Below are 22,070 nucleotides of genomic sequence, written 5' to 3' on the forward strand. Positions count from 1 at the left end.
TAATGCCATGTTGTAACCACTAGTTCTATGTAAAGTGGTTTATAAATTCTGCAGTGGTTTTTAGACATAAATACTTATTTTTATAAAGTTGTGGATTTGGTTATTTAGACTTTCTCAAAGAATACTTTTTGTCAAAGTTTAGATTTTTGTTTTTGTTTGTTTGAAATATTGATTTGAAGTGTCATAGCATTATTGTTTACTAAAGTGAAACCTGAAAACAGGACATTTCATTACACATAACATCAAAATTCAATAAAAATGTAACAAAAATGAATAGGCATGCTTTATCACAGCTTAATAAATATGGGTCTGATCTGATTTCAACCTCTTATTTGAGTCTTTTGGCTCAATTTTACAATATTGTTACAGCCACATCGGTTCATTTTTGTGTGTATAAATAGTGTGTTGTGTGTGTCTGTGAGTGTGTGTAAGTGAGTGTGTGTTTGAGTGGGTGTATCTGTTTTGTACTCTGTAGAATGTAACCTCTTCCTTGCTGTTTTTTTCCTGCTTTGTGGCTGAATTATTGATTTTATTTCATGCATTTGCAAAAAACTTGCTCTGTGTTATAGTTGCACTAGTTCATATATATATGTGTGGGGGTGGATGTGTCTGTTTTGCACTCTTGACATTTTTGAGTGTCACCCCTTCATTGCTGTGCACTTTTTTCTGCACAGTGGCTAATTTGTAGTTTGTACTACCAAAAGATTGTTTGAGTTTTCGATTTTTTTGTAGTTCCAATTCATTTCCTATGTCAGTCAATTTTTTTTACGACCATTTAACATATCTGAACCATGATTTTTTGTGCGTTCACATAGCTAATGCGACAAAAGTCACCAAATGTCATCCCATTGCAAAAAAAAAAAAAATTACAATTTCAAATTTTTCGGATTTTTGACCGAAGAGGACCAGAGGGAATAAGGTGAAGACACAACTCTATGCATGTTCTGCAAGACTTCCCTTTCTATTAAACATATTCTATTGGAATGTCCTTGTCAGGTTGGATGGAAGGGAAGGAGCGAGGACTCAAATGCAAGGAAGAGGGCTTTTATTAATAAAAAAAATAAAACAAAAACACAACAAAAACTACCCCGTGGGGGAAAACAGACTTAACAAAAAACAAGACATGACTTGACTTGGCTTGACTTGACGAAAACACCAGGGAAAATATGACAACGAACAAGCACAGGACTGCAAACACAAGGAGAATAAATAGGAGAGCAAACAAAGCAGGTAACGAGGGAGGACAGGTGGGGCAAATCAACCAATAATGAGGTAACAAGGTGGGCGGGGTCAAGACAATAGACATGAGAGCACATGGCACAAAGAAACACATGACAAGCCATGTGCTCACATCAAACAAAACAAAGACACAAGCACATGGCCAATGAAGACAAATCACAAGCCATGTGCTTACACAAGACGAGACATGAACACGTGACTATGAAAACTCATAAGCCACGTGTTCACACAAAACAAGACAAAAACACAACATGAAAGCACGCGGCAGGTGGAATAACCGCATGCTACACAAAACATGAGACAAGAGCGCACGGCAAGTGAAAGTACACACAACCCGTGCGCTCACAATAAAGACAGGACTGGGAGCGCGAGTGTCCGAATCCCGACACGAAACCGAAACCAAACTAGACACGAGTGCCGGGATCCGAACGCCACGCTCCCAACATGAAACAAGGCACGCAGACAAGAGAGCGCACGGCCCCGAGAACACTCGAGACCGTACGCTCACACAAAAACACGACAAGAACGGGAGTGTCAGAGCTCTGTCACAAAACCAAGAAATTAACTAGACCGAAGTGACAGAACCCTGACAGTCCTGGTTTTAATGCAAGTTGAAAGCTCTTTTATGAAGTAAGTTCATATAAGGACTTATTTAGTAAGATTTTGCCTGAAAAGGTTTTATAATTTTTATCATATGTTAATTTAAAAAATCTTGTATAATATTACCTGCTGTGTTTATTTGTTTATTGGTTTTTATTGTATTTTTGTGATATTTGTATTTTTGTAATTGAGTTTTTGCCATGGAATTAGCCTCAGATGCTGACAGGGCATTAAATAAAATTATACTCCTGATTCCTATCATGCATAAGTTTAAGCATCAAACATGTTGACAAAAGATATGTAGGATGAATTTGTGTATTCATGAACTTTCAGTTTCAAGACAATATCCCTCTACAACTCTCCATGCATGTTTTGGAGTTACTCTGAAAAAGATTGGTAAGATATGTGCTGTGTGAAGAGCACAGAATAATGTTATTGTTTAGTTCTATTTTCCTGTTAGTGCTACATTTGTCTGTGATGCAAGTATGTATGGTCATTTCCATAACTGATGGACTTCCCACTTCAGCAATGATCCAGCCCTGACTCTGCTTTATAATCCAGACAGAAACAAGAGTTCATATTAGTAGTTAGTTTTATATTTGTCGTGTGTAATGGACCACTTTCTGCTCTTAATCTTAACCTCAGGTAAGGTTCACTTTTGAAATGGTTTGAATTATTGCATTAGTTATATATATATATATATATATATATATATATATATATATATATATATATATATATATATATATATATATGCATATATATATGCATATGTGTGTGTATATATACAGTACAGTCCAAAAGTTTGGAACCACTAAGATTTTTAATGTTTTTAAAAGAAGTTTTGTCTGCTCACCAAGGCTACATTTATTTAATTAAAAATACAGTAAAAAACAGTAATATTGTGAAATATTATTACAATTTAAAATAACTGTGTACTATTTAAATATATTTGACAAAGTAATTTATTCCTGTGATGCAAAGCTGAATTTTCAGCATCGTTACTCCAGTCTTCAGTGTCACATGATCCTTCAGAAATCATTCTAATATGCTGATTTGCTGCTCAATAAACATTTATTTTCAATGTTGAAAACAGTTGTGTACTTTTTTTTTCAGGATTATTTGATGAATAGAAAGTTCAAAAGAACAGTGTTTATCTGAAATCTAATCTTTTGTAACATTATAAATGTCTTTTCTGCCACTTTTGATTGATTTAATGCATCCTTGCTGAATAAAAGTATTCATTTCTTTAATTTCTTTTCAAAAAAATAAAAATAAAAAATTCTTACTGACCCCAAACTTTTGAACGGTAGTGTATAATGCTACAGAAGCTTTGTATTTCAGATAAATGATGTTCTTTTGAACTTTCTATTCATCAAGGAATCCTGAAAAAAAAAAAAGTACACAACTGTTTTCAACATTGAAAATAATCATAAATGTTTATTGAGCAGCAAATCAGCATATTAGAATGATTTCTGAAGGATCATGTGACACTGAAGACTGGAGTAACGATGCTGAAAATTCAGCTTTGCATCACAGGAATAAATTACTTTGTCAAATATATTTAAATAGTACACAATTATTTTAAATTGTAATAATATTTCATAATATTACTGTTTTTTACTGTATTTTTAATTAAATAAATGTAGCCTTGGTGAGCAGACGAAACTTCTTTTAAAAACATTAAAAATCTTAGTGGTTCCAAACTTTTGGACTGTATATATGTATGTATATGTATATGTATATATGTGTTTTTGACAGCAGTTTTTATTAATATTACCAGTTAATGACAATAATAAAACAATATTTTAATAAATTCTCCACTATTGTCATTATAACAAAAAAAATGCATTATTATTATTATTTAAAATGTTAAATTATTCTCTTTCATAATGTAGATTTTTAGTGCTTTATCTGAGTATACATTTCCATATTGGTGTTTTGCATATCACAATTCTGTGTAACCACTGCACATCTCATCCTAAGGCACCATCCTTAAGGCACAATACAAATTAACAAATTAAAAAAAAATTGCATGATGGGGTCTGTGTGATATGTTTTTGTATCCTGTGCAAAAATTGAATATGCACAGTTGTTACTTTGAGCTATTTCTGATCTGACCCATGCATGGAAATTACGTTTACTGGTATAGCCCAATGTATTTTAACTAAAGTTTTGTTTTAAATATACTCACAGTTCTACTAATTATTTAGTGTTATTTGAGTGAGGCTTTTCAACAAATGGCCATTGGTTGCTTTTCAAGTTAGTCAGACTGATTCTTCCTGTCTAAATGGCTAGCTCTTGGAATAAGTTGCAAGCTGGACCAGATTTATAGAGAGAGTCTGGCCATGTGACTAAAGGCAAGTGATCACAGATTGATGCCTTTTGTCTAATGTTTTGTCTCTGTAAATAGCTGTTTTTGAACAGACTTGGTGTCAAACCAATACAAGCGCTTCTATGAACTTCAGTACAACACTCAGCACCTCAACACTACAGTCTACAAGCCAGAAACCCACCACTACAGCACGCCAGAGCACAACATTGTCCAAACCCAATCTGGTGTGTGAAAATAAGGGTACCTTACAAAACGGGATCTGCCTCTGCCCAGATGATTGGACTGGAACCACATGCAACATCTGTAAAATCCATTGAAAATATTGCATGAAATGTGATAGACTGAATAATGTTGCTTAAGTTCTCAAGGTTACTGACAGTCTTGTCATTTTTTTTTACAGCAAATTTCTGCCCTGAACAAAACCTCTTACGATTCACCTTCCCAAAAACGGTCTTAGGCCAGTTTGCTTCCTCAGTGGAGCGATGTTCATCACAAAAACCAAATGGTACTTCAATCTCTTACTATAGTTTTCTGTGTTTACAATATACTCTCTACTTTAAACATCTCTTCATTTAACATTTATGTTTTTCAGGTGGAATCCCAGAGGCTTCGGCCCTCTGTAATATGTCTACTCGCTCATTTGATCCTCCAAACATTTTAGATTGTGATTTGACTCTGGATTCCATTAAGGCAGATGTAAGTAATCTAATGATTATTATATAGTCTTTTAAAACTTACATAATTTTCCCCAGATGAAAATAGAAAAGGTCTCATTGCATAGTATTTTTTTTTTAATCAAGATTGAAGCTACTCCTGGTAACTTAAAGCAGTTAGCCTCCAGCACCCAGATCCTCACATCCATACCAGAACGGCTGACAGCCAACAACATCACAAATGCTGCTAAAATAACCAACATACTGCTGTCTGATAAAACTGCACAAAGCATGGTACTTATTAAAATTTAAAGTCTCCTGTCATGAGGGACATTTCCCGATTTTCTCCATTCAAGTGTGTATATGAATTTAAATGGGTCACTCTTATCCTTAGTCATAAATGAAGCCATTGTGTTTATGGTGTAAATAAAAGTAGGTAAGATATGATACATTAGTATTTTTGTTATTGTTAATAATAATACATTTTATAATGCAGAAGTAATTAAAGGTATTATTTAAGATATTTTATATTAATTGTAATATTGTTATTATTATACCAGGCAGTAACATATTATTCATATTAGTAGTAAGTTTTATATTAGTTGTGTGTAATGTTACCAAATTACTCAAAATTAAATCATTAAATAAATGTTTACAATTAAAAATTTAATTATGTATTTCAGAATTTATTTAAATATTTCAACATTTATTTAATGATTTAATTTTGGGTAATTTGGCCCTCCATAGTTCTTGTTCAAATATGAATGTTTATAATGTTATATTATTAACAAATAATGATAATAATTATACATTTTATAATGTAATGTACTATATATTGTATAATTATTATTATTATAAGATTAATTTCTAGGGTAACAATATAGCAATACCATTTTTATTTGTTCTTGTTCTGAACAAGTTGTTTATGTCTTTTTTCTCTCTCACTTTACTCTGCACAACTTGTTTTTCATAATTTGCAAGTTATTTCCATATGCAGTGTAAACATTGCATGTCAGTGGCTAATTTCTTTAAACTTCACATGAAATAATAGAGAGATAAACTAATTTGACTACTCCAGGTAAGTCAGAACATTTTATTAATAGCCTAATCTTCATAACAGCTCCAATTTTAGATTCGGCCTATGCAACCGAACAGTGCAAACACTATGTTTTGTGCTTGTTTGCTTACATAGCAGTTTTTACATAGCACCTACACTGAGACATATCACACCTCACAAAACCAGAAGTATATGCACACCATTTGTATAATACTACAGTCCAGAGTTGTTTTGAGAAACTTTTTTTTTCTTCGTTGTGTAGGAAATTACAGTGTCAGCAGTCGCCACAGTCAGTCAGCTCCTGAGCGCAAGTCATGAGATGTACTCTGCTGTCGACCATGATGCAATTAATGAGTAACAAAACATTTCACACTGACATACAGAAACATCTCAACCAAATTTAAAAGCACTTTCCTTTTTCACCTGCTGTCTGACATTGGATTGTGTTTGTTTAGTCTAACAAAGACTCTACAGAAACTCTCTCTGCGTGGGAATTCAAATCCATCGTTGGTTCAATCGAACATAGCAGTGCAGTCGCTGAAGGGCCAAACTCCAATCCAACGAGTGCAATTAACCTCTTTTAAAGGCAAGTGTGTGCCCTTTTTGAAGTTTGAATAGCTATATAACGAGAACTCTCAAGAAAAAAACACAAAGGTGCATTCCCGCAATGCCGATATTACGAGATTCCGAATTGTAAAAAGAGTTCCCGTCCTTGCAGAACTGGTAAAGAACTTTTCGAAGAGCTCCGACTTGTACCACCTGACTTCTGCAGACTCGTTTTGCCGTTGTGTTACTAGAAATGCATGATTCTGAGCGTGAGGATGTGAACAGCAGAAAATATTCACAATGCTACTGTTTTTACAGTATTTTTGATCAAATAAATGAAAACATTGAGAGAATAAGAGGCATAAAAAACATTTAAAAAACGTATTCCAAACTTGACACGTAATGTATAAGGGGTAAAGCTACTATAAATATAATTTCAGACAGTTAGCGTGCACCTAATAGTCATATCTTCATTTCTACAGGGCAGAGTGATACCTTTTTACCTGACAGAATAAAGATTACGACACACGATGAGATTTCCAAAGATAACATTGACCTTCAAATGAATGTCAGATTCAGTCAAGGTTTACTTTTCCCCTTGTATATTTTCTGATTATTCTTCATGAAATGATTTGTTAAAAGTGATATTTTAGCAATAGTAACTTTCTCGCTCTTTCTGTAGATTTCAATAAAGATGTGGGATTTGTCCTCTATGATAGCGATCAGTTCTTTCAGTCAAAAAGCTTTCAGCCTTCTCTGGATACCAAGAGAAGAGTGATATCTGCTAGTCTGCAAGAATATGTTGGATTTGACAACATTGAGTTTACAGTCACACCTTCGGTAAGCAGCCAGTTCGAAATCACACTTCCTTCTGGGCACGCTTTTGTGGTTTGCGTCGTCTGTAGCTTATTTATAACGGAATTAGAAAAAAATATACACTCTTAAAAATAAAGGTTCCAAAAGGGGTTTTTCACAGGGATGCCATGAAATATGAATATTTCATTGAATAGTTCTTTACCATTTTTCTGAAGAACATTTTAATATTCTAAAAAAACCTTTTTCCACTATGAAGAACCTTTTGTGCAATGGAAAGCTTCCATTGATCCTTAGATGCCAATAAAGAATCTTATTTTTAAGAGTGTACCACTGGAAGGAAGCATTTTTCTAAAGAACTACACTGTGGTGTTCCTTGTTATCAAACACATTGACAGAGGTTGGGTTTTCATGAATGAATCCATTGTTGAACTTTCAGGTCGATTCCACACTATCACTCAACAACTTTGCATGTGTGTTTTGGGATTACACTAAAAAAGACTGGAACACAGAAGGCTGCACCAAAACAAAGAACCCCTCGGGTGATGCAGTATGCAGCTGTAAACCGAAAAAATTTGAAAATGCAAATTTTGCCATTCTGATGGTGAGTTATATGTGTCAGTTCATTTAAAAGAACCATTTTTTTAGTGTAAAGAACACTTTTCCACTATATAGAACCTTTATGCAAAAGAAAGGTTCCAAGGAATGCCAATGAACCAAATATGAAAAATAAAGAACCTTTATTTTAAAGAGTGTAAAGTCTATGATGCTGTGAATTAAAGTCTATTGCAACTAGAATTTTTATGCAGGTACCATTTTCTGCAGACGTTTGATATCAACTACCAGTATTCTGAAGCCTTGCATTGGATCAGCATCACCGGCTGTGCTCTTTCTATAGTGGGTCTGTTTGTCACAGCTGTGTACCAAATCATAACCAGGTAAAGGCGTATAGTTTACATTGTTAATCATTATATATATATATATATATATATATATATATATATATATATATATATATATATATATATATATACAGTGGCATGAAAAAGTATGTGAACCCCTTGCAGAATCTGTGAAAATTAGAATTATTTTAATAAAATAAGAGGGATAATAAAAAATGCATGTTATTTTGTTTAGTACTGTCCTGAGTAAGATATTTTACATAAAAGATGTTTGCATTTAGTTCACAAGACAAAACTATAGCTGAATTTATTAAAATAACCCCATTCATAAGTATGTGAACCATTGATTCTCAATACTGTGTGTGGTTACCTGATGATCCACGACTGTTTTTTTGTTTTGTGATGGTTGTTCATGAGTCTCTTGTTTGTCCTGAGCAGTTAAACTGAGCTCTGTTCTTCAGAAAATTCCTCCAGGTCCTGCAGATTCATCAGTTTTCAAGCATTTTTGCATATTTGAACCCTTTCCAGCAGTGACTGAATGATTTTGAGATTCATCTTTTCACACTGAGGACAATTGAGGGACTCAACTATTAAAAAAAGTTCAAACATTCACTGATGCTCCAGAAGGAAACACGATGCATTAAGAGCCGAGGGGTGAAAACTTTTGAATTCAAATATCAAGGTAAATTGTACTTAAAGGTGGTATAGAGGATGTTTTCGTCGACTGAGTTTTTGAAATGAGCGTTTGAAATGATACACATTTTACGATTAGCTAAAACATTCTGACTGTGCTCAACATACAGCGTTAGTTTCCTGCTCCTGAAGCAGATTTATATACTTTCACATGGAATTTGAACACCGACTGTAATCGCAGACTGAACGCAACTGGCTCTGACTGGACGCGTTTGAGCGCGATCAGTCATAAGTATCAATTTACATTCATAATCGGCCTTACAATCGTTAAACCGCGCACACACTTAGTGGATTCATTATGTCGGACTCACCGCAGGTGACTCATAATCTGCAGTTGTTACTCCTGTCTCCTGACAAAAACATTGCATGCGGCGCATGTAGTGTGGAAAGTTACTAGAGCGCGCAGCCGCGCGTCTCTCACAAGGAACGTCATGGCAGTGATTGACAAGCCAGAGGGCCAATCGTTTACGCGATGATTGCGTAAACGATTGGCTGATGTTTTTAAGGCCCTACCTCGTGCACAGATGATGTATATTAATATTATTCCTTTCAGTGCACCTAATAAATAGTCTTTTATCACTTAGTAAACACAGTTTCAAGTAATATTGCAAAAATGTATAAAACAAAACATCCTCTTTACCACCTTTAATTTTTCTGCCGGGAAACATGTGAGTATCTTCTGTTGGTTCCGAAGGGCAGTACTAAATGAAAAACAACGATATTTAAACAAAATAAGAAAAATTGTTACATCTTCATCCTGTTCAAAAGTTTTCACCCCTCGGCTCTTAATGCATCATGTTTCCTTCTGGAGCATCAGTGAATGTTTGAACCTTTTTTAATAGTTGACTTTGAGTCCCTCAATTGTCCTCAGGGTGAAAAGATGAATCTCAAAATCATACAGTCACTGCTGGAAAGGGTTCAAATATGCAAAAATGCTTGAAAACTGATGAATCTGCAGGAGCTGGAGGATTTTTCTGAAGAACAGAGCTCAGTTTAACTGCTCAGGACAAACAAGAGACTCATGAACAACCATCACAAAACATAAAAACAGTCGTGGATCATCCAGGTAACCACACACAGTATTGAGAATCAATGGTTCACATACTTATGAATGGGGTTATTTTAATAAATTCAGCTATTGTTTTGTCTTGTGAACTAAATGAAAACATCTTTTATGTAAAGTATCTTACTCAGGACAGTACTAAACAAAAAATAACATGCATTTTTTATTATCCCTCTTATTTTATTAAAATAATTCTAATTTTCACAGATTCTGCAAGGGGTTCACATACTATATATATATATATATATACAGTTTATATTCATACACTTTGCTGCAGGAAGTCAAGAGGAGGCAGTCCTACTCTGCTAATCGTGAACATCTGCATAAGCATGACGGTTTTCTACCTTCTCTTCATCTTCGGCATAAACAACCCTGTCCGACATCTGAAAGTGGCACAGTTGTCCGATCAGAACACGGTTCCTGATTCAGACCAGCACAAGTACCCAGATGAGGGTCCCTGTACGGCGTTTACAGCTCTGCTTCAGTACTTCCTGTTGGCCACGTTCACTTGGAACACACTGTACGGCATTAATGTGTTCCTCCTGTTCATAAACAGAGTGTCTGGAACACCTCCATGGTTTCCAAAGGTCTCCTTGGCTACTGGATGGGGTACATTGAATTTATTTACAGTATGGTTCAAAACAATACATGTATAACCCTTTGACGCGTACGATCACACCGGTGTGATCAGTCTTGGCTGGCCCCAGGAGCGTACGATCACACCGGTGTGATTAGAACGTTCAGTGCATCGCGTGATCAACTGCCAAATTCAAATGTGCGTGCGCGCTTTGGCTGGAGCTAAACCAGAGACGGACGCGCATCAACCAAATAATGTTTATTTTAGGTTTCAGACATTTAAATACACATGAGTACTAACAAAACAATATATTTAAAGTTTGTAAAATACACAATGATGTCTATAGAAGCGGAAATAACAACCCTTTCCATTATAATTAGACGACACGTTTTATTCATATCAGATACACATTGTGAAAGTAACTTTAAAGCTTACTCTATTCTTCCCCAGTTCACCGACTCGCTTACTTTCATGTATTTCGGGAGAAGTGGATAAATTCACGGGTTGTAAATCCAACAGATCTGTGCGGCGCAAACTAACACGGCGGCGCCCATCGCGCATATGGCTCAACTAACGCGATCGTTATAAAGGTGTTTAAACAGCAAAACACATCCACTTTTACATATTTGTCAATCCGAATATTAGATATTCCATGCTATAGTCAACAAATTTGTGAATATTTTGAATAACAAAGGAAAAATTAAATGAAATCAGACCATCATTCATACAGTGCTGCGGTGTGTCACGTAACAAACAATGACGCGTCACCATGGAAACCATAAAGTGATATGTTCTAAATAGAGTGCCCCAGGGATGACGCGTTTTTGTAGGCCAACCCGGAAGTTAGCGGCGCACGGGTTCCCTCGGTTGAAAGGCTATGCATTTTCCCCATAGACTTTTGGAAAATTGCAGAAAATAAGCTCTGTGTTTAACAAAGGGTTATGACACTTACACGTTTTGTCTATCAAGATAATCTTTACAAGTTAACACAACATTTATAGATTTTGAAGCCTAAATAAAGTCGTCAGATATAAAAGGCTAACAGTAGGCTATAAACAGACTACAGCACACCATGGTCGCGGATCAACGTCGTCACCACCAAGCTTCCTCAAAATGTATTTAAAAAACAACGTTATTTAAAAACATGCTCGCCGATTATGATCTGTGCTGTTATGAACACTTTTCCACTTTTTCATGAGAAATGCTGTCCAAATGTCCCGTTTTTAATGATGACGTCTAAAGTCCCCGCCAAAGTAAGTGGTCCCTTTTAGAAATTTGTTAGCAACCGCCGATTTTAAGACAGAGTAAAAGTTTAAAAAATCACAAGTGGGTTATAACTGGTGTGTTTTATGTCATAGATCAAAACGTGAAAGTATTTAGAGGCTTTGTTAACCACAGACCTTATTTCAGGCGATTTAGCAAAAACCCATTCAAAAACCCATAGACTTTACGGCGTTGGAACCGGAAGTCCTAAAATGCGAACTCGCTTCTGGGTTTTGCCTACAAAAATGCGTCATCCCTGGGGCACTCTATAACGGTCGCCTTAAAAAACTCACTCTGGGGGGTCAGACAGAATATTTAAAACTTACGTGCGAAAGGGATAAATGTATCAACTGCCGTAAATATTCATATTTTTATTGATTATGCCAGTGTTACTTGTACCACTTTTCTGCTGCTAAATTGTCAGCGGCACAGCAAAAGAAATCCTATGTATTTTTTTTTAAGTTCAAGAATGCATGGCTTTCTGTTAAGTTTTCCTTATGAAATGAATGCAAAACATATACAGCACAAGTGTGGTCCGAACACTCTCATGAGCCGATTCTTATAATGAATCATCCAAAAAGACTGGATCAATTGGTTGAGCGGTTACTGATTCAACATCTGAATTCCTTACAAAACTGCAAGATATTAAAGGGATAGTTCACCCTAAAATCAAAATAAAGTCACAATTTACTCACCCTGGTGTTGTTCTAATGCTGTATGCCCTTAATTCTTTTTCGGACCACAAAAGGAGAATTAAAAAAAAAAAAATGTCCCACTCGCAATTGTCCATATAATGGCAGTGAATAGTGGAAGTTCCAAATTGCGACACGTGTCATTTATTCCAAGCGTTCTGGGGGTAGGTATACGATTGAGCTTGGTGTAAAACAAACCAAAATTTAATCTATTATTTAAAGAAAATCCTGACCTTGGCCATTGGTCTTCTGTGCACGGCAGCATGACATACATGTTCTTGAGATTCTATTAGCGTGCACAGATCACAAAATCCGTGACATGAAATACAACTCATGTTCTTTCTTCTCTGATGTGAATATATTCATTGTGTTCGTCACAACAAGAAGTTATCACATTCAGATTTATCAACTGTCCTTCTGACAGTCATCTGACAACCAGAGTTCCTGGACATATTAACCTCAGTGAAAAAAAATCACATGGATACTTTTTTGGGGATTTCTAGGCATTGTATTTCATGTTGTGTTTTTATTAATCTTGATTTCTCACAACTTGTGTGCTTTTTCTGGGCGAGACAGAATGAACTGCAAAGCTAATAGAATCTCTAGAACTCACACGTTGCGCAGCTGTGCAGAGAAGCCCAATGTCCAAGGTCAGGATTTTCATTAAAAAATACATTAAATTTGTTTTATAAATTAAATTCTTTTTTTTTGTTTGTTTGTTTTTTAAACCAAACCCTAACATATACCCCCAACACTTGGAATATGACACTTGTCTCAGCGAATCAATGTGTGTACTTTTGGATGTTTTTTTAAAAGCTTGATGCTTGGTCACTATTCACAGCCGTTATATGGACGAGGGCGAGCGTGACATTTAAAAAAAAAAAAAATCTCCCTTCTTGGTCCAAAGAAGAAAGAAGAGCATGCGGCATTAGAACAACTTGAGATTGAGTGAATGATGACCTATCCAAAGGATGAACTATCCCTTTAAGGTTTGTGAAATGTTAATCATCGAAAGTACCAATTGTGTGGAATTGACAGCATGAAGAAGCAATAACATTGAGGGAAGTACCTCAGTTATTATTGAGCATTATCTAGATTAACCATGCGTTTCAAGCACGTCGAGTAAATTTAGGCCTATATATAATCGGTAAAAGATTTTCAGTATGTTTTCAAAGGTAAAGTTGAATAGGCTTTAGAAATCTTGCTTAAACTAAATAAGAATAAGAAGTCGTGCCTGTATTGGGAAAAAAACCCCACTACGACTAGGCGAGAAGATATAATAAAACTGCATTTCAAATAATTTTTATTTTTGATCAAGTTGTTTATTGCAGTTTATACATGACTGAATTTTAATTGAAACATTTTCAGTATTTTTAATCATTGTATCCAATATACAATGTCATTAAGTGTCAATATTTTTTTTTTCCTGATTAGGTCTACCTGCTGTTATTGTTGGTATCTCATTGGGTTCCACCTACAGTGTGAAGGAGCCTTTAGGTTATCGACAAGAAGAGTTGTAAGTAACACATGTTTTATTTTCAAAACTTTATTACTTTTATGCCAGGTTTCACAGACAAGGCTTAAAGACTAAAATGCATGTTTGAGCTGTCTTAACTTAAAAGAAACTTGCACTGACATTTCTTAAAATATGTCAGTGCCTTTGTTTTGTCTCAAGATGCACACCAGTAATGTTTTGTTTTTCTGTAAGGCACTTTTAAAAAAGCTACTTAAATGTTCTAATTTAAGGCCTATCCCTGGCTTAATCTAGGCCTGACTGTGAAACTAGGCCGGCCTTAAAGGGTTAATTTAGTCATCAATTACTCACCCTCACGTCGTTCCAAACTCGTAAGACTTTCGTTCATCTTCAGATGTTCCTGTTCCTCCATTGACAGTCCACGCACCTACCACTTTGACGCTTCAGACAGTTCATTAAGAGATCGACTAATCCAAAGGAATTGTTTAGTCCATATTTTCCGAAGAGACATGATAAACAGACTGAATTTGGGCTTTTATTCACATATATTCACATTGATCAAACAAGCTTAAATGTACTTGCTTGACATGCGAGAACAAACCTTTTGCGGAAGCTCAAACATGCTGTGTAACACACGAGAATGAACCTCATTGGTTCTTGGGAAGCTCAAACGTGCTGTGTAACATGAGAATGAACCTCATTGTTTTGTTTATATTTATATTAAAGACTATTATGAATATTCAGTCTATCATTCAGACCATGTACACTTGTCTGGTGGTTCATGGATGCATTTAATTTGAGGAATTAAATGGAGTATTTGTCTGTATATGTCTGCATTAATTCTATATTTTGCCTTTCATCCAGACTGTTTTTACCTGTCTGGTTGATATCTGGCTGCATTTAATTTTGAGAAATTAAATGATATTAAATGTGTGTGCATGTACATATATACACTATATTCAGCATTTCTTCAGACCATATTAACTTGTCTGATTGATCTTTTGCTGCATTTAATCAGTTGGCTGTATTTCATTTTGAGGAATTAAAATACATATTTATCTGACTTTTAGATTCTGACTAGTTAGATTCATGTATTAGTTCAGCCTTTCATGTAGATCCTGATGCCAGTGGTGTCAGGCTTCTGAGGGCAGCCCCTCATGGGGTGGAGTGGTGTACACCTTAGTATACAGTGCCCGCACCACCTCGTTGGGGAACGTTCTGCCAACCCCGCCACCCTTGGTGCTTCGGGGCGCAGCGGTTTCCAATGAGCTTCTGATTCAGCACTCACACGACGTTGCGTTAGGCTTGCACCCTCTGAAAAGAAATCTGAGGGCAGCCCCACATGAGATATGGTGGTGTACACCTCAGTATACAGTGCCCGCCCCACTTCTTTGCCCTCAGGGGACCGTTCTGCAAACCCCACCACCCTCGGTGCTTTGTGGCGCAGCGGTTTCCAGCGAGCTCATGACTCAGTGTTCTCACAACGCTGCGTCAGGCACACATCCTCTGAGGAGGATCGAAAAGCAGTCAAATCGGTCGTTTCCTGCCATAGTGTTTCAGGTCACTGAAGTGGCTGCTCTAAGTATACCAGAGACCAGCCTCGAGAGGATGGTTCCCTTTGTGGCTTTTCTGGCAGAGTTGAGGCTTCTGCCAAACATATCTCAATGGGTCCGGCAGAGTATAGAGAAAGGGTACAGAATCCAGTTCAGTTCTCATCCACCTCAATGCAGTGGGGTGCTCTTCACATTAGTCTATCCCAGGCAGGCTCTGGTAACGGAACAGGAAGTAAACTCTTTAGCGAAAGGAGCTATAAAATGGGTTCCTCCTCCCAGCAGAGAGTCAGGGTTTTTACGGCCGCTACTATTTTGTTCCAAAGGAGGATGGAGGGTTGCATCCTATATTAGATCTTCATCATTTGAATCATTCAGTCAGTTGCTGAATCAGGTCGTGACTCAAACCAGATCTGATGACTGGTTTGTCGCGACAGTTCTAAAGGACGCATACTTCCATGTCTCCATCCTTCCACGGCAGGAAGTTCCTCAGGTTTGCTTTCGGGGCGAAGCATACCAATATTGGTTTCTTCCATTCTGTCTAGTTCTATCACCACGCACGTTCACGAAATGCGTAGATGCAGCTCTAGCCTCGCTCAAGATGCAGGACATACGTACTCTGAAATACATAGATGACTGGCTAATATTAGCGCAGTCGGAACAGATGGTCGGTTCGACATAGACAATCCTAGGTATGTCCCGATTATCTTGATAGCTCTACAGATTATCTTAGATTTTCCTCTGGTGTGAATGCCAAAGCGAGCTGACAGAAGCATAACAAACACAGTCATGGCGCAGTACAAAGTTAAATGGATTTGGACAGCAGAGATGGAGGATCAGCTTGTAGATTTGTGGTAACAGCACAGGTATCCTGTAAAACTTACCAAAATCTTTCCAAACACTATCAACGCAATTTATCCCTGCCTATCGTCCGTCATGTTTATTTTGATGTCTCGAGAGATTTTGGGAGATTTCCCGTGTTCACAGTCGGGACTCGGGCTGAAAATCTGTTTGTGTGTGGTGTGCTGTTTGTCACATCATGGCAAACCACACACTATAGGAGCCAAATGGTTAAATCTAGAATTTTTTTTTGGCCTCATGTGTGTGGTCTCTCACACTTTTCAAAAATATTTTAGTGTGTACCCAGCACAAGAATGTTTTAAATAGTATTTACTTTATTTAGTATTGTTACATTATCTCCAGGATTTTGGTAGTTCAGTTGTCACTCTTCTTTGCTGCAGTTGCTGGCTGGCTTCACTGGACCACAAACAGAAGTTCAGTATGGGGAAACCCATGTTTTGGGGATTCTTGCTCCCATTAATGCTCATGCTGATCTCAAACGCAGCAATACTGCTCCACTTCTCTCACAACATCTGCAGGACAAACCCTAATTTAAACAGGTATGTTTACTTTGGGACCAGAATAGCACTATCAGTTATCAAAAAAGGGATTTATGAAAATATATTTGCCTAATAAAACCTTTGCTGTTTAGATCACGGAGAACTCCTCTAAAGAAGAAGATTTTGAGTAGTTTCTCTCTGGCAGTGATGCTCGGCCTGTCCTGGGTCACTGGCTACATTTTGCTCATCACCCATGAAACAACTCTCAAATTTATTCTGAGTGTGGTTTTCTGTCTCTTCAACACAACACAGGTGTGTTAATTGTACATTGCACAAAAATGCACAAAATCTTCTAATGGATTATAAATGAAATCAGCAATGCTTCTGTTTTTCTTTCCATTTTTAAAGGGTGTTCAAATATTCATTTTATTCTCTCTGAGGCCTTTAATAAACGCAAACCCAGCTTTTATGGACAGTCTGCGTGTATCAAACATAGGCTTTCACAGGAAAACATTCACTTTATGGAAAAATAAGATACCAGAAAGCAATGAAAGCTACAAATCCACTGATTCTGAATTGGCCTGACGGGCCATCAAAGGTAATAACTAAAAGATTATTATTACTTAATTTTTTATTAATTACTTAATTTCATTCATTCCATGCAATGATTTAAGTATTAAGATAGCACTTTTATGTATACATTTTTTGCAATGTCTTATTGTATGTACATGTCATTTGGAGCTTTTTGGGCTTTGTTCACACTGCACATAAATCTGATTTGATTTTAAATTTCAGTCTTTAGGGGACTGACTGTTGACACATTTTTCAGGTTATGAAATCTGACCTGCTTATTCCAAGTATTACTACCATGTGTGGATAAACAAAAATGCGCTACATCCCAAATGATTGAAATCTGATCTGCGAGTGACAAACATTGAAAACAACAACAACAATAGATAAAGCTTTAACACCTGATTTTATTTGCTTTATTTGCTGTTCAGACCAAAGAAACTAAAAAATTATGAGATGGATATGCCAAAATGAGTGGTATTGCAAGCACATTGTCATTTTCATTGTCATTTTTGCTATATCTGATTTATTTTCTCTATTGTAAAATAATGTACATGTACTGTAAACACACTTATCTTAAATGCACCAAGTTTGTCTCATTGCTTTCTTTTTACTAATTGACTGTTGACATATATTAAATATTGATGAAATGATTCATTGACTGTTGGGTCTGAGTTTATTATAGTTTATGAATGTCTTTACTTTAGTAACCATAGCGATTTTAGTTTGGATCATGGTAGCATCAGATCAGATAAAGCCAAGTCAGGAGAGTGTTTCCACCAGGGGGAGCCATTTAAAAGAAAATACATTTGTGATATCTAGTAGATATATAAACTGTGGCTTATCCTAGTTTGCATTTTTTTAAGCACATACAATGGCTATTTATTTCCATGTTTTGTACCTCTTTCATTCAAATCAGTGTCTAATGCAGATCAAATTTGCATTGAGAAAAGAGAAGCTAAAAATATGAGAAGTTGCTGTCATGCAATTTATTAGAAAATAACATCTTCAGCATTTTTAATGCTATATTTAACATTTGTTTTGCTAATTTTAACTGATTATGTAAAGTGGTTGTTTACACACACACACACACACACACACACACACACCCTTTTCTACAGGATTTGCAAAGCTTGCTCTTCTATGCTAAGGGGGAAAAAACAAAAACAAAACCAAAAAAAAAAAAAAAAAACATGGTGAAGTTATAGTACTTGGTAGCAAGTGCCGAGGTTATGGAGCAAGTGCCAGACCACTCTGGTTGTTTTTTGTTATTTTCTGTCCTCACACAGAGACGTTGAATATTACTCTGTCCTTCAGTTTAGCATTTAAATAAAACTGTTCTGTATAACTCATAATTCACTATTTATAGTTGGTAGTCCACACAGACGAAGGCGTTTCTCTTCCTTTGTAGACGATGACCTCATGGCTGTCGTCAGAGCGGTTCTGACCTGTTCAGTCGTGTGTTTGAATGCTAAAATGTGAACTGTAAATTGACCCTGGTCAGAATGTCTCTCCCCCTATGAAACTAGTAATTCCCTCATCTGCCGTAAGAGGGTGCACATAATCTGTTCCAGTCAACATCTAAAGAAATATTGATTTCAGTTTTAAATGAAAAACGTTTGTCACTGATGTGCTGTTTTCAAACAAACAGGAAAGCATGTAGGTATGTTGAATAAATTGCATAATAGGTCCTTCCATCTTGTATAAATATAATATCAATAGTGTTTATATCAAGTATAAATATCAAGTGTTTTCTACCACTCTAGATTTGAATCCTGTAGTTTTCAGGATTGATTTTGAAGAGCCAACTGGCTAAGAACACCAGTTATGTGAACTATTTGTTGTTAACATTAAAAGGTGCTCAGGATGTCTGGATGAGAGTACCACTGCTGGGTATGTAGACTACTGGCCACAAGGTTTTAAAAAACAGCTGACAACACACTTTTGGCCTGTTTTGTTCACACCTCACTTATGACAAAGATAATTAGATTTCCTTCTTTAAGCTATTAAGTTCCTGAACTTACGTGTCTTTCTGAGAGTGCACTGTGTTTCTGGGAATTCCTGGCTATCATGTGTCTCTATGATCTCAATTCATGACGGTAAGTACCGTCACACTCAACAGTCAAACATAGGCTCGCAAAAAAAAAAAAAAAAAAATACTGGCCTCTGTCAGCCTAAGGGATTTGTGTTGGCACACATTTTGATGGCTTATGAGAGGGCAAAGGATTTCCTGTCAGTATGGTGGTTCTTCTGATGGCCTTTTTTTCAGTATAAGGGTCATAAGATTGTTTTTTGACTGGGCATATGATATGACTGTTATATATGATATGACGGTTTATATATATATGGGGTGTTCCTGGTCTGCAGTGGTCCAAGAAAGGAACAGTGGTGAACCGGCAACAGGGTCATGGGTGGCCAAGGCTCATTGATGCACGTGGGGAGCGTGCATCAATGAGCGGTCCGATCCGGTGTTCTTCTGCTCATAAGCTTGCCTTTTTTGCACCAGACGTACCGCTGATCCATGGGTCCAAAAAGTTCCAGTTTGGTCACATCCCACCATAAAAAATTCTTCCACAACTCCACAGATATATCCAAATTAATTTAAGCATATTCAAGTCAGCTTTTTAGTCCCACAAAGTCCCACAAAGTCCCACCTACACCAAAAGCCTAAAGGCCTGTTCACACCAAGAACAATAACTAAAATGATAATTATAATAAGGGCTTAACATTAACTTTTTTTGCTCACCAGCCACTATGGCTAGTAGTTTTTAACACTCCTACTTCTTCTAGTCCGCACCCAGAATGCGTTCTTCCCAGCTCTCGGCCCATTCCGGCCCTGACACACAGCGGACCATGGGTGATTCAGTAATGGAAGGCGTGGATCAGGCCTCGGGCCAGGATCTCTCAATCCCCCTCCGCCGCCTCTGGTCCTCGAGATCTCCATGCGAAACCGCTTCTCCCCTCTTCACGAGACGGAACGCGACGCTGTGGTCATCGGAGACTCGTCCATCACGTCCATGCTAACTCAGCTAAAGGTAAGGTGTGCATTCACTGCTTTCCTGGTGCTCGTGTTCTCGATGTCGCTGTGCAGGTACCCGCGATCCTGAATGGTCACGAGAGCATTGGAGCTGTAGTGTTGCACATGGGGGTAAACGACATCAGGCTGCGGAAGACAGAGGTTCTGAAGCAGGACTTCAGGAGCCTGATCAAGTCGGAATGCAGCACATCGCCCGCGACGAGGATCATCGTGTCCAGACCACTTCCAACATACTGACGAGGACATGAAAGGTTTAGTAGATTATTTACTTTAAATGAATGGTTAATGTCTTGTTGTAGTGAACAGAAGCTGCTCTTTGTAAATAACTGGAATCTTTTCTGTGACCGACCTAGGCTCTTCCATGCTGATGGCCTGCACCCCAGCAGAATCGGTGCGGATCTTCTGTCGGACAACATCTCCAAAACGCTATGAACCATATGACTAGTAAGTCAAACTTCAAATCACGGTCTTTGTTCTACCCACTTAATTGATAGAAATGTAAGTGTAGTACAGTCTGTAGAAACTGTGTCTATTGCAGTCAGGGACGAGTTGAAAACGGAAACGTGAAGTTGGACACTTTCTGATTCCCATAGTGATGCTTGCGCTGTGTTTGCATACTTTATCACAGCTAAAGTGAAATAAATGCAATATTTGTCAAATTCACAGATTTTTCTTCAGAGTCCTTTTCATTCAATACTTTATGTAGGCTACTGCTTAATACAGCATCTGTTTGTATAAGAATAAAGTTCAACATAAGCCTATACTTCTTAAACACCAATGAAGTGGTTCTACGTTTTTTTTGTCAGTTTTATTTTGATAAACATGACACAACATCGCGACTACACGAAAAGAGCTTTAAATGTTATAAAAATACAGATTTGTGAGCATTAGTGGAACTGAAGGTTTCAAAATAATCTCTAAACACACGTGATCATTGTCATACGGTGAATCCGGCCAATTGTGAAACAGCTGCGTCGACACCAGAGCTTGTACAGTTGCTCTTGAGAAGCTGCACTTGCTGACTTAGCCGACTCCTCTTGAATTGCTCTCGCGGTACTTTGATGCCATAAGTCACAGTCACATGGCATCGGTGCTGTCTCAAGTCGGACAATTTCTAACTGGTATGCACTGCTTCAAGTCAGATGCCGATTGGTCTGTGCAGCACTGCATGAAGTAGAGCACACCTATTATCGCAGCCTTTGTGGTTAAAAAATCTAATTTTATCATATTGCGACATTATCGCAAAAATACAATTAATCGTTCAGCCCTACCCTGATAATAATGACATTAGCATCCACACCAGTGATAAAATTCTGTTTATTGTAAGTGCACTGCAGTTGGATTTTGATTGGCTGTCAGTGTTTTTCTTGTTCATCAGCTGAAAAAAAAAAATCATTCTGGGAAAGTGATTCCAACAATATTGTTCATTTGTGTTGTTATCGTTACAGTTGTGTGGACTTCCCTATTCCCATTGAATTAGAATGATTATTCAAACTTTTTTTAGTTATAGTTAACAACCTTGAAGTGAATGGGCCTTAAGTGGAGTATGTAAGTATTCATCCACGACTTGAGGTGCTACTTGAGAGCAGTTTAGTGCCAGAGATGGTGTAAGGTGTCTCTGTTGTTTCGACCTCTTCATATACATGACCAACCTTACCTGGATAAG

At 37.0% G+C, this 22,070-nt stretch overlaps 1 protein-coding gene and 1 long non-coding RNA gene across 3 annotated transcripts in view; one reads left to right on the forward strand and one right to left on the reverse strand.

Moving 5' to 3' along the window:
• The window catches only part of LOC125253771, a 12,186-nt gene extending 1,810 nt beyond the window's left edge, over positions 1–10,376 (reverse strand). The window contains exons 1-2 of the long non-coding RNA XR_007181541.1: positions 10,246–10,376; positions 4,419–4,475 (exon numbers count right to left, since the gene is read on the reverse strand). This is a non-coding gene — a long non-coding RNA (uncharacterized LOC125253771). The remainder of the gene's footprint in view (positions 1–4,418; positions 4,476–10,245) is intronic.
• Positions 2,333–18,020, forward strand: adgrg7.1 (adhesion G protein-coupled receptor G7, tandem duplicate 1). Of its 2 annotated transcripts, none has more exons than XM_048167860.1 (17): positions 2,333–2,484; positions 4,253–4,477; positions 4,575–4,679; positions 4,767–4,870; positions 4,975–5,121; positions 6,147–6,238; positions 6,340–6,470; positions 6,913–7,014; positions 7,113–7,270; positions 7,683–7,847; positions 8,069–8,181; positions 10,179–10,510; positions 13,868–13,949; positions 16,699–16,857; positions 16,950–17,109; positions 17,206–17,395; positions 17,593–18,020. In XM_048167860.1, exons 1-16 carry the CDS (start codon positions 2,451–2,453, stop codon positions 17,380–17,382), a joined length of 2,286 nt encoding a protein of 761 aa, XP_048023817.1. In that variant the 5' UTR covers positions 2,333–2,450; the 3' UTR covers positions 17,383–17,395; positions 17,593–18,020. The 2 variants fall into 2 exon arrangements, with proteins under 2 accessions (XP_048023817.1, XP_048023806.1); XM_048167849.1 differs by having other exon boundaries at positions 2,334–2,484; positions 17,627–18,020.
• The last annotated feature ends 4,050 nt before the right edge of the window (positions 18,021–22,070 follow it).

The sequence above is a fragment of the Megalobrama amblycephala genome, linkage group LG2 (assembly GCF_018812025.1).
Source record: "Megalobrama amblycephala isolate DHTTF-2021 linkage group LG2, ASM1881202v1, whole genome shotgun sequence".
Classification (NCBI taxonomy): Eukaryota; Metazoa; Chordata; class Actinopteri; order Cypriniformes; family Xenocyprididae; genus Megalobrama; species Megalobrama amblycephala.

Coding starts and splice junctions, on each gene's coding strand:
- adgrg7.1 (XM_048167860.1), top strand. CDS start 2,451: ATGGACCACTTTCTGCTCTTAATCTTAACCTCAG. Junction 7,848..8,068: donor CAAATTTTGCCATTCTGATG/GTGAGTTATATG, acceptor CATTTTCTGCAG/ACGTTTGATATCAACTACCA. Junction 17,110..17,205: donor GTCTCTTCAACACAACACAG/GTGTGTTAATTG, acceptor CCATTTTTAAAG/GGTGTTCAAATATTCATTTT.